At 35.7% G+C, this 13,041-nt stretch overlaps 1 protein-coding gene across 3 annotated transcripts in view; it reads left to right on the forward strand.

The window, feature by feature from the left end:
- INTS6 (integrator complex subunit 6) overlaps window positions 1-13,041 on the forward strand; it is a 93,082-nt gene that overhangs the window by 67,555 nt on the left and 12,486 nt on the right. For 2 of the 3 annotated variants that reach the window (XM_074329907.1, XM_019752156.2), the window contains 6 exons: window positions 318-444; window positions 1,451-1,593; window positions 1,807-2,038; window positions 6,400-6,771; window positions 7,851-7,944; window positions 9,572-10,199. In XM_074329907.1, coding sequence (XP_074186008.1) covers window positions 318-444; window positions 1,451-1,593; window positions 1,807-2,038; window positions 6,400-6,771; window positions 7,851-7,944; window positions 9,572-9,665 — 1,062 coding nt within the window. In that variant the 3' untranslated portion in view covers window positions 9,666-10,199. Of the gene's footprint in view, window positions 1-317; window positions 445-1,450; window positions 1,594-1,806; window positions 2,039-6,399; window positions 6,772-7,850; window positions 7,945-9,571; window positions 10,200-13,041 lie in introns of those variants that run through there. The other variant, XR_012495567.1, reaches the window with a different exon arrangement.

Below are 13,041 nucleotides of genomic sequence, written 5' to 3' on the forward strand. Positions count from 1 at the left end.
TAAAAAAAAACAAAACTTCAAAGTCTTTAAAATTTGGAAATTCATTTTATAAGATGTTTACTTCTCTTAGCCAGAATGTATGATAAAATCTTAAGTTCGATGTGAATTTGAGATTACTTGGTTGAGTTCACAACTGATTTTCTATCTTTTGGTTTCCAAAACAGTACATTAAGATTACATTATAACTCTTTATCCTGTTTTTTAAGCTAATTAGTTAACTTGCATATCTTACTTTCAAACCCATCGTGCAGGGTAGAGATTTTAGTCTCTTAATTCTATGTTTGTAAATAACTTTTGTTTTTGAATGTTTTCAATAGGATTTGAAGCCACAGACATTTAGAAATGCATATGACATACCAAGACGGAATCTTTTGGATCACTTAACAAGAATGAGATCTAATCTTATGAAAAGCACGCGCAGATTTCTTAAAGGACAGGATGAAGGTTAGATCATAGTTTTAATATTGGTATTCCTTCTGTAAATTTGCTTATATTGAAAAAACATAATACGATAATACTGTAACTCTTAAAGAATTATTACAGTATATCACAGTCTCATTGTAAATTCAAATAAATGAAGTTAAAAAGTGAGTCATCCCTGATACTTTACATTTCTTCCTGCTGTCACTGTTGCCCCAAATTCTATTCCCCAGAGGTTCAACCGTTGACAACAGCTTAGTTTCCTTTGTTGATTTTTCATACGTTTTCACACATTCGTATGCACAGACACCACCGTCATTTTCTTACGATATATTAATATCTGATGGTTTAACCCTGGGTGGCCAATACATCATATTCTGATATTTCCTTCAACTAAGAGGATGCCAAAAAATGTATACACATTTTAAGAAAGGAAAACTGTATTAAAATTGTAATACTCAATATATACCAGTAACAAAAGATGAATACAAGTCACGTTTGACTTCTACAATTACAAGAGGTGCTCAAAGTGGTTACCATCAGCATAATTTTAATACAGTTTTTTCCTTTCTAAAATGTGTATACATTTTTTGGCACCCTCTATATCCATGACATCTACTACAAATTAAGTCAGATGAGAATTTAACCCTTTGCTACCTCTGATGTAAGCAATAGCTTTATATAAAAAGGGTTATCTATGTGATTTTTCTGTAAATTCGGCTAAATTCTTCTTATTTGGAATAGAGTAGAAGAGACATTCCTTTTCATAGTAGATTATACATACTGCTTATTCTGTGCACTGAAGTTAGCTGCAATATTTTTGTTTAGAATATAAAATTAATGATTTAAAATTTTAAAAATCTGAAAGTCTTTTATGTCACACTGTTTATAATGGCAGCACATTCATTTAGAATATGTGGTAAGGGTCTGCCTGGAATAACATCGGGTAGCATTCATATATAAGAAGACATGTGATAACCAGAATTGGTTTTAGTGAGGTTAACTTCTGTTGTCACTCTTCTGTCTGAAGATCAAGTGCACAGTGTTCCTATAGCACAGATGGGGAACTACCAGGAATACCTCAAGCAGATACCTTCTCCACTGAGAGAACTCGACCCTGATCAGCCACGAAGGCTGCATACATTTGGCAACCCCTTTAAGCTGGATAAAAAGGTAAGTTTGAAATGTTCCATTACACAATTCGTTTGTGCTAGGTGCTATGGATTTAAATTCTTAATGTAACTAAAATAAGCTGAGGCTGTTATCCTGGTAGAGTATCTAATAAATGTCAACGTAGTCAAATATAGTTGTTTTAATGGGAATTAGAATTAGTTGTGCCATTTAAAAACTGTAAATCTAGGCAAATTATATTCCTTTTTGCTCTAGGGTATGATGATAGATGAAGCAGATGAATTTGTGGCTGGACCTCAAAATAAACATAAACGTCCTGGAGAAGCAAATATGCAAGGAATCCCTAAAAGACGTCGCTGTATGTCTCCACTACTAAGAGGCAGACAACAGAATCCAGTTGTGAACAATCATATTGGAGGAAAAGGACCACCTGTACCCATCACTCAAGCCCAGCCAGATCTTATTAAACCCCTTCCTCTTCATAAAAGTAAGAGTTTGGTTTTTTTTTAAAAAAAAACATGATTTGCTGCTTTTTGGTTCTTTAGAGAAGAGATTTTTTAATAGATTATAGAACAAAATGATAAAGTCCAAGAATGTCTCGAGAAGATAATTTGTTTATTCTAATTTTGGCGTGTCATTATTTTTATGTCGTTTTGATGAATGAATGTTGAACATTTTATATGTTCATTATGCATTATTAGCTATCATGAGCTAAAATATTATTTGCAAATCTTAAGTATTTCAAAATAATAGTATTTAAAGAGGCATTATCAATACTCATACATAGAAAGGTGGTTTTCAATATCAGTTTAATGCAACAACTAACTATTGAATACCTGTGGTATTTTAAAAATGTTAGCCATTAAGGTATAGCGATGATGACAGTAGTGATTTCTGCCTTCATTTCTGAGCGAGGAAAGGAAGTCATTGAACATTTCATTAGAAGTGTGGTGAATGTTACAAAAGCGAAGTCAAGTATGTTGTGGATGTATTTGGCAAGACGATTTAACTTGGTCTATGGGGTCAAGGCACTTTACTGAGGAAATTGTTTAAACCAGCACTTGAAGGATGAGTGAGAATTAGTTAACTGAAGCTGTCCGTTTGCCTATGCCACAGGAGTAATCAATCTAAGAAGAGAATGTCTAAGGTCTATAGAAAAGAGAAGGGCATTAGAACTGAAAATTCTGGCATAGCAAGGATGTTGGGAATGAGGTAAGGTGTGACCTGAAAGATAGGCAGAGGCCAGATCATGGAGGGCCTGGGAAGCCATTGTAAAGATGCTAGACTTTAAGGACAGTGAGAATCCACTGAAAGATTTAAAGAGGTAGTGACCTGATCTGATCAGTATTTTATAAAGACTAGGCTGACTGACTATACTGTGTGGAATATTATCAGGGAAGAATAGGAATGGATGCAGGGAACCCTTCATGAATTAATGGGTTCATTAATTATAGGTAGTGATCATTCATGGCTTATAACATCTTAACTGGAGAGAAAAGAAATATTATATCCCTTCTGCTGGAATTATACAGTATTACCCCTGAAGTAGTCTTACCAAAAAAAATTTTTTTGAACATCAATCTGATCAAGCCTCTGACTACCAATTTATAGGAAATACAAGAGACAGAGAGACGTGTTAAATGACAAAACAGGGATATAATTAGCAAAATCCAGATTATGGGAAACTCTATAGGACAAAGACTCTGGTGTGTTTGTGTGTGTATTTTTGCTTCCAAGAAAAAAAATACATAGAAAAAAGAAAAGTACAGAAGGATTTTATAGATTCAAAGATAGTTAAGAGACATATAAAACAATTGCAGTTTGGGTCCTGATTTTGACCCTGAATCAAACAAAATCAAACTTTTCCACAAATAGAAAATATATCAGGTAATTAAGATTGTGGACACTGACTATATATTTGATGTTAAATTTTTGGATGCACAGGACCCAGTTAGGAAACCCAGGGAAGAGCTCATGGTGACCTGACAGTGGGTTGCAAGAAGAATATGTGCTTGAGAAATAATTGGACATATCAGCAAAGGATTTGGTGACGAGTGACAGGATGCTGGAGCCAGGGCAAGGGAGGAGTCAGGCTTCTATCTTGAGAGATACTGGGTAGATGCTGATGATGGTGTCAGGGGTGGAGTAGAAAAAGAGATGAGGAGTGAATTTAATTTCGAAGTGCGTAGTAGGTAGCCAAGTAGACATCCTAAGTTGGAAGATGATTGTTTGAGTTTGGAGCTCAGAAGATGACTGGGCTAGAGAGGTAAGTATGGGAGGCAGCTTAACCCCCATTGGAGTGAATAAAATCTCACCAAGGGAAATAGCGAGAAGGAAAAAAAGAGCCTAAGATAGGATCTTGAAAGTGCCAAAGTTAAGAGGAGATAAAAGATTCAGAGAAGGCGATTGAGAAAGAAGAATCCCAGAAATAGGAAAAAATAGAGAAACATTTAGTGTCATGGAAGTGAAAGGGTAGGAAAACTGGGTGGTTGGTGGTCTCATATACTTAAACAGATCAGTCAAGAAAAGATTTAGATTCTGTTAGTCTTTGGTTATCTTAGCAAGAGTAATTTTGATGTAGTAAAGGGGAAGAAAGACTAAAGATGTGGGTTGAAGAGTGAGAGATGAGAAAATGGAGACAATGAGTGTAAACAACCAGTTGAAGAAGTTTAGCTGTGAAGGGAAGGTGGGAACAGAGTGTTAGCTAGAAGATGTCATGAGGTTAAAAATGGTGATTTTGTTTTTAAGATGATAGAGTTGAGCATGTTTAAATGCTTTTGTGATGGAGCCAGTAGAGAGGGAGCAGTTGAAAATGAAGGTGAGAAAAAGTATAATCAGCACAAAGTCACTGCGAAGGCTGAAGGGAATGGTCCAGACCCCAGATGAAAGAATGCTGCGTCTATTGAATGTACGTGGTTACAGGCTTGATGGTGGGAAGCAGAGGAAGTTCCCATCCCACAGCTCTGCTTTTCTGTCCTCTGTGAAGCAGGAGGTGACATACACTGCTGAGAGGGAAGGAGAGATTGGGGAGATCGGAGATGTTAAGAGAGTAGAGAAGATTTCAGTGATCTTGCAGGAGAGGAATAAAAGCTGGTAGTAAGACTGCCAGTCAGTGCTAAGGTCCACGTCCAGATGGTGACTGACCACTCTGCAGAGCTGGGGCATATTTTAGTGCTCGCCATTCTAAGTGCAGGTGTGGAACAAGCAGCTAGATAGTCATCAAATGCTGGGCTTTGCCTGGCTGGTGTCATGGGAGAAAGAATTGAGGACATTGGTAAAAAGTGATATATTAAGGGATATACGTTAGAAAAATAAGCAAGTGGATATCTAGAAGGGATCTGGTTAATAAGAGGGAGGAGTTGCTGGAGTAAAAGTCTGGCCGAGTTGAAACGCAATAGCAGGAGCACTGCCAAGATAAGGGTTATGTTTCTCCATCCCTGAATTTGTGTTTGAGTTGAGAGGCAAACGTGAGACTGAAAAAAAGTTCTTTGGAGATGGGAAATTGAGGAAGTGGCGGGCCAGGTTCTTGGCAGGGTATCTGCTTAGACATTGAAGTCACGCACCACGGCACTTCTCAAACTTGAATGTGTGTGTGAGTCACCTAGGGATCTAGTTAAACTACGGATTCTAATTCGTTCAGCTGGGGTGGGGCTTTAGCTGAGCATTTCTTGGACGCTCTGATGAGGCTAATGCTGCGTGTCCACGGACCACACTCTGAATGGTAAGGACCTAGAGTGACGTCCTGAGGGACAGGGAGGTGGAAGTCTGAGCCAGGTGCCGGAGACATGTGTGACCAGAGGTGTGCTTGGGGATCAATAAAGGTAGTGACGGTGGGAGAGAGGAGGAGTGCAGTGATACAGTTGAGCCTCAAAAGAGCACGAGTTTTTCCAGGAGTGCATGGAAAAAGGGTCCTGAGGTGGTTACTGAGGGGTGAGGGAATCAGTGATTCCACACCCGCGGAGAAGGAGAGAAAGCAGTTTCTACTTCAGGTCTGAAAAGGAGAGCCGTTTCTTTGCAGGAAAACTGGTTTCAGTTAAAGGAGTTGTAGAAGATATTCAGTAAAGTTGGCATATCATGGAATAAGAATTTAGGAGAGAGCCAGAAGTCGGCGGGATTTTTGTGGGGATGAGTTTACATTTTCGACAGTAGGTGAGGGAAGTAGAGATGAATTCAGCTGGTGTCCTAGTGGTTTGGTGAGCAATCAGGGAACTTAGAATTCTGCTGCTTTCTGTGGGTAGCAAGTGTACTAATCTAATGTTAACAGGCAAGGTGGCAAGCAAGCTTTTACCTCTAGTTGTCTAATGATCTCAACTGGGCACCAGGGTGGGTTCTGCATTGCTCAAGTTACGAAGACCGGATGGGTGGGTATAAGAAAAGAGTGTACTGGGAAATGGTCTGTTCGGTGGTATGTCCCCTGAAGAATATTGAACAGTTTAAACTCCCTGTGTTTACTTTTGCCTCTAAATAATAATACATAGATAAGGCAGAGGTAGGTTGGAATGAGCTAGGGCTAAAGAAAGGATAAATATAATAATGTTGATCATTTATATTTCCCTAACACTCTACTTGTTCAATAAAATTGTCATAGAATACAGCAGAGAACTAAAAGTTGGTTGAGGTTAGCTTTTATTTTATTTCCCCTAAGGGCAGAAATTGTACAGGTTTTGTGAATATTGTGAATGTCTTACGTTGAATCCACAGTATCTTTGGCAAAGCTTAGGAACCATATCACTTTATTTGTTAATTTGCAGCAGTTGTGATATGCTATATCAGTTGATATTTTTTCGTAGCTTTCTTTACTATGTGCTTTGATATTGCCTCTCATCATTTTTCTCCCTTTGTTTTTAGTTTCAGAAGCTAGTAATGATTCGACAGTAGATGATGTGGTTGAAAATCATGTTGCTGACCAACTTTCATCAGATATTACACCAAATGCTGTGGATACTGAATTTTCAACATCCTCTCCAGCCAATTTACTGGAACGACCAACCAATCATACAGAGGCTCTCGGTCATGACCATTTAGGAACTAATGACCTCAACGTTGGTGGATTTTTAGAAAATCATGAGGAGCCAAGAGATAAAGTACAGTGTCCTGAAGAGAATATACCAGCATCTTCACTCAACAAAGGAAAGAAATTGATGCATTGCAGAAGCCATGAAGAAGTCAACACTGAACTAAAAGCACAAATAATGAAAGAGATCCGAAAGCCAGGAAGAAGTATGTATAATTAGAAACAAACCTCAGATTTGATTTCTGTGTGTGCTCAAAAAAACAGAAAAGTCAAATTAACTAAAAGTGTAGATGTGATTCTAGATCAGTCTTGTCAATATATAAGCTATATAAGATTTGATTCTTTATTCAGCTGACAAACACTGACTACCTGCTATATCCAAAGTCCTGTGCTACATAAGGTAAGCAGGAGGGCCTGAGAGCACAGGAAGAACACACAGATAAATTACACATGGTTCCTACGATAACAGGAGCCCAGAGTCTAGAGTATTCTTTTAGCCAGCAACTGAATTTTAATATAGCAGTAAACCCAAAAAGATGTAGTGACTGTTAAAAGATGTAGTGACTGTTATGTGACTTCATGTTTGTCAAGTTTGCAACATGTGCCTACCACCGTGTTTAAGATTTAAACTATGATGGTGAGCAGGGATGTGTTTAGGTCAAAAAACTAAAGTTACGAAGCTGTCTATTATAATACAAAAGAACTTGGGGGAATAAATTTCAATATTATTGGCGTCCATTCAGAAGATGTTGACAGATCACCTGCTATGGTGGTACAGTGACCCATGTGTGGTCCAGAAGTGGGTAAGACTCAGCCCTTGCCCTTTAGGATCTTATAGACCTAGGCAGAGTTTTGTGTGAAAACCTGAAACTGAAATAGCGCTCTCAGTCTGTTTTATTTTCTTGCCTCCGTGTAACCCCCCTCCCACCCCACCTTCCTATGCTAGCTGTAGTTTAGAATTTAAATTATAAGGATGTACTTTTGTAAAGGCAACTTGCTTCTTTTCAGTGGCACCACCAAAAAGCTATTTATTCATCCTTCTAAGTTGTGATTTGTTAATGGGAACTTTTACCAAAAAAGCAGTATTTGACAAGTTATTTTATCTTTTTTGATATATGATAAAATATATGTATAATAAAGTCTTCAATGAGCAGTGAAAATTTTATGTAGAATATTTTTGTTTTTGTCTTAGTAGATCTTGATGTAGTAAACTGCAATAGAAAAATACTGAATAGATTATAAAGGAAAGACACTTAATTTTTCTTTTTGCTTCTCTTGTTTTAAGAATATGAAAGAATCTTCACTTTACTGAAGCATGTGCAAGGCAGTTTACAAACAAGACTAATATTTTTACAAAATGTCATTAAAGAAGCATCAAGGTAAATAATCTATTGAACATCAGTATTTTATAGTATCTATTTTGTACTTGTATTGTTATGCTTGTGTGTGTGTCTCTCTCTCTCACACACATACACAGACACACACCCCTACATCTGTCTCAGTCTATTGAAAGAAGTTTAATTAAAAAATAGCCACACACAAAATCTTTAGAAATTATGAACCTTTTCTCCCTACAAGTTACAGATACTTCCATAATTCTCTTTTATCCTACTTTGTGGGTTTTTGGTGTCTTTAATTTTACAGCCTTTAATATTTCTTCTTTGTATATATGGACAACATGTAATATTAATCACTGATTAGAAGTAAACCTTGAGAGGCAATATTTTAATGCAGTTCATTTGTATGTGGGAAAACATGTAGCTAAGGGGACCAGAGTCAGACTAATGGGCCTTATTCTGATTGCTTCGGTAGCCCAGGATTATGTCCTTTTGTACAAGGAATATGGATCAATATTATAAAGGGTAATTACATAGTGCAGTTAACTGACAAGCGTAGTTGTATGAGTTTAGTGAGTACAAACAGTATTTCTTCTTTTTCGTTTGAGACTTTTAGTAAGAAAACTTCGGGTTTGTCTTATCTGACCTTCCAAATATGCCCATTCTTTAATTGATCCCCCAGTTTCTTCCAGGGTATACTTGAAGATTGTTTTAGATAGAGCAGTTAATTTTTTATTTTATTTTTTTTTTTGTGAGTGACTAGAGTATAGGCCACTTGGAAGGTGCAAGATAAGGCCATAACTTTTTGTGTTACTTGTTTTGAGTTATTAACTATTCTGCTCTTTATGTAACATTCTGTCAGCTCAAACTTCATCATGGGTTTAGCTATATTCCTGGTGCCTGCACTCTACGTCTGGCACCATTTAGAGATTTGTGTAATATTATGTGGCTATTCATTAGTTTCAAGTAGAGAGGAAATGGGTATAGATTGGGCAATATTTTTGGATATTTGAAAAAGCATCAGCAGTATTAATACTTAGGTAGACAAATGCAATTTTAGTGTACTAATTACTGAAAAAAATTTTAAATTACTACTTGAACTTTAACTGTTTGTTATATCCTATACTAAAGATGTCTAATTATCCTTGATTTACTAGCTTTCAGATTGTAACAGTAAAACCGTGGTTTTTAAAGTGTTACTCCCCAACTTTCATTTCTTTTTCCATTTTGTGGGGGATTATATTCATACTTTGTTAACATTCCTTTCAACATTCAACTTTCAAAGAGCATCAGAAGAAGCTATTGGAGTCATTGCTTTGGGAGCCCTAATTTGCTGGAATATTTGTCATCGTTGTATATCAGGGTTTTTTTTTTCATTTGTTTTGTTTTGTTTTTGTTTTTGTTTTTTGATTGTGGAAGGAATAACCTCTTTTCCATTGTACCTAGGCTGGATTATTTGTTTTAGGAACAAACTGTAATACTGTACTGATAAAATAATTTACTAATCTTCTAGCAGATTTTATTTATCATAAGGTTGTTGAATTTTAATTTTCATTTCACTTTGAAAAAATCTTCCCAAGGCAGTTTCTCTATTTAAAAAGAAAATTATATTAATATATAACTTTATCTATTAAAAAGAAATTGAGAGTGCTATTATTTTTTTATACAGGTTTAAAAAACGAATGCTAATAGAACAACTGGAGAACTTCTTGGATGAAATTCATCGAAGAGCCAATCAGATCAACCATATTAATAGCAATTAAAAGAAAACAGAATGTGGCCACTTATTTCACTATATCTTCTCCAAATACAAAGTAAATGCAAGACTGTTGTGATCTTGCATTCATTTTTTGACATGCATTGTTGGCTATTTGAAATACTAAGAGCAAGTCTACAAATCCTTTTCCCATCATTTTGCAGTGACCTTTTCTTCATTTTTGGTTTATTTTTGTAATGTGAAAAGTATCACTCTAAAAAAACATTTTTATTTAACAAACTAAAAATATTCCTCCAAATCTCTTGCTTGTCATTGACTCTTGCGTGTCAATTTCCCTCAGGTTCTATTTTCTTAAACCAACCTTTAAAATTGTCACCTCTGTTAAGGTTGAACTTTGCCAAAAAAATAAAAAAGAGAAATTACTTTGTAATTTTTGGGGAAAAAAGCACATACATTAAAACTAGGTAATGTTTTGTATATACAGTTATTTTGGATATATTATTGTAAGTTGTACAAATGTATTTTGAAGAATATTTAAGAAAAGCACTTTTGTTATTCCATCAATAAATGCTCTATTTTACTCTTGTGTGGTTTAGGAAATAATCACATTTAAAGTACTCATTTAAAACCATCTTAAGATAATGGAATTTTAAAAGCCTTGCTTTTAGCATTGGAAAAATACACCACTTGAAGTTCACATTTGTTAAGCCTAACTGTAATTACGTGGTACATAATCTGCATTGTCTTTTTAAAATATGTTCTTAGTTTTTGTTGGCCACACCAACGTACTCCCATCTGCCAATTAATGGAAACGACGCTCACTCTGTGGCAGATAGGCAGACACTTTAAAAACTCTTGAAAACGCAGACACCTTTGGACATTATTGGTTTCCTTTCTTCCCTTCAACCCCTTTTCCTTTCTCACTAAGATTGTGGATGGCTCTAAGTTGAAGCTGTTAGTTAGGGAGGTGTAACTTTGGGGTATATCACGTGCTCTGAAATGTCTAGCCTTTAGCAGCTTGATGTCATGATTACAAAAGTCCCATAACAAATGGGGTTCAAAGGAGATTTCTTTGTTCTGCTTTGCTATTCTCACACTTAAACTCTCTATTTTACGTAGAAGCTAAATGGAAAGGAAACAGATTTCAGATGACTTTGCTCATTTTGCATTTCCCCTCATTACCCAGGAAAAGGAAAAACCAACACTTATTAATCGCCCACCCTCAGTAAAACGGCCTCATGTGTCCTTACTGAGGACATGACCCTATGACTTGACCCACTGACCATTCATAGATCACTGCTGTGCCTTGTAGTGCTTTTGGGGTAACCAGGAGAAAAAGGTTAAAATGCATTTAGATTAAAAGGGTGAAATAAATTTATAAAATTATAGTAAAATGGAAATATTTTTAGGTTCATAACATTTGAAAATCACATACCCTTATCTTTTTACACTTTAGAACATTTTTTAAATTTCAAGGGTATAGCAAAATGAAATTGTAACTTTTTATGAAGAAAAGTATAGATGAAAGAGGAGAACATGTTTGAGATCTGTTAATTTTAGTCTAGGGGATTTGAAACTCTCCCAATACTGAAGACAAACCCTGTCGAGAAAAAGAAGCATATATAATGTTATATAGTATTTTCATATACAATTCTTTAAACATTTTTACCTCTACAAAATACCCTTAAGTAAAGCAGGATGTCATTTAATAGACGGAATTGTTAAGGTAAATACCTACAGTCACATTACTAAATTCAGCAAGAGCTACACAAAATCCAGAATATATTGTCTAGTCTTAAATTATATACCGGGGGTGCCAAAAAAATGCACATGACTTGTATTCATCTTTTGTTATTGGTATATATTGAATATTAAAATTCATAGTTTTCCTTTGTTGAAATGTTTGTACATTTTTTTCAGCACCCTCTGTATATTTAGATTCTGAGATTAATGGAAGGGATTATAAATCATTCAGATAAAAGTTAATGCTTAACAAAAATACTTAGGAAATAGATTCAGTCTACTCCAATATTTAGCTGCTTTTCTTAGAAAATTCTTATTTCCATTTCCCAGGTTGCTCATGAGGTAATAAATCCTTTAGACCCTTGACCTTTAATCCATTTTTTTGGGTGAACCCAGAGGGAGTAGGAAGAAGCAGTTCAGTCTCCTTTTTTGGTCCGTCCTCTCTCTGCCACCATACTCTGCATCCTCTTCCTAAAGCCTAGTCACAAGGTTTGAAACCCAAGCTTACTATCCCATCTCTATCAAGTTTTCCACATTTTAAGAAACTGGGTATATTAGATCAGTTAGTGAAATACTGTATAATTCTTGTAAGCAAAGGGGAGGGGAGTATATTTGAGGGGAATAATATGTCTTAGGCCTTTAGATCACTGGATGACTTTAGACTGGACAAATGGTGTTCTCCAACAGTTTAATCTTGAGGTTAAGGTCATTTTTCTTAATGGTCTCATATGTGTCCCATTTGTCAATTGATTGAGGCATTATTCACCCTTATTTAGTAAGATTGATCAATTTGGTGTACTGAAGGCTGACGCTTGTTTTCACCTCTTTAATACCCCTGTCATCAGAAGAATGGCCTTGTGATGTGAGCAAGTGCCTCCCAGAAGGAGGTAAATAAATTCAGAGGCCTATGTTTAGATGTCCATTGGGTATGGATTAGCCTTATGTTTTCATTCTGCTTACTAAGGCTGTTCTGCAAACTCCTATCATAGAAATAGTGGTGTGTCCCTTACTACTTTAAAGATTTTATGTCTTTTTCATGCAGTTGAATTCCAAAAGAGAAAGTGTTCTCTTAACTGTCATCAACCTTTATTGGCTATCAGCTTTTGACAATGACCTTTCTGTTCAAATTTAGTTCTGCGTCTTTGTTTCTTGAGGATTGGAACCTGTCATTTTTTTCATCTTTCATTTTTTGACATGTATCCTTTCTAAGAGAGGGCTCTCTGTTGCCTGTTCCGAGTGATAATGTGACATTTTCATCTAATATATATAGGGTTGGGATGATCATGGTGAAATACTAGCAGGATATGTTCTGTTGGACTTTTTCTACCCAAATAATCCCCAAATAGATTATTTCCTAGTGAATGATTATTTCCATCTTTTTTGTCACAAGTGTTCCTTTGATTTCTAGCACAAGTTACAGCAGTATGCAAATGATTCTCAGATAAAATGATGTTGACAGTATTTCCTTAACAATTTGTATAAAGCCTATGCGTAATTTTCATTATTCTAACTTTTGACTTTTTTCTCTCCATAAATAAAAATAATGCCTGATGTTTAGTTAAAGTAGATCCACTTTTGCTTGATTTTGTTAGTCTTGTTCCATCCTATTTCTTTTAACACACTGTTTAGACTTGCCAACAACTCTTTACTGAGAATCTCTTTTCCTTCCTAAGCTGATA

Source organism: Rhinolophus sinicus, linkage group LG04 (assembly GCF_036562045.2).
Source record: "Rhinolophus sinicus isolate RSC01 linkage group LG04, ASM3656204v1, whole genome shotgun sequence".
Taxonomy (NCBI): domain Eukaryota; kingdom Metazoa; phylum Chordata; class Mammalia; order Chiroptera; family Rhinolophidae; genus Rhinolophus; species Rhinolophus sinicus.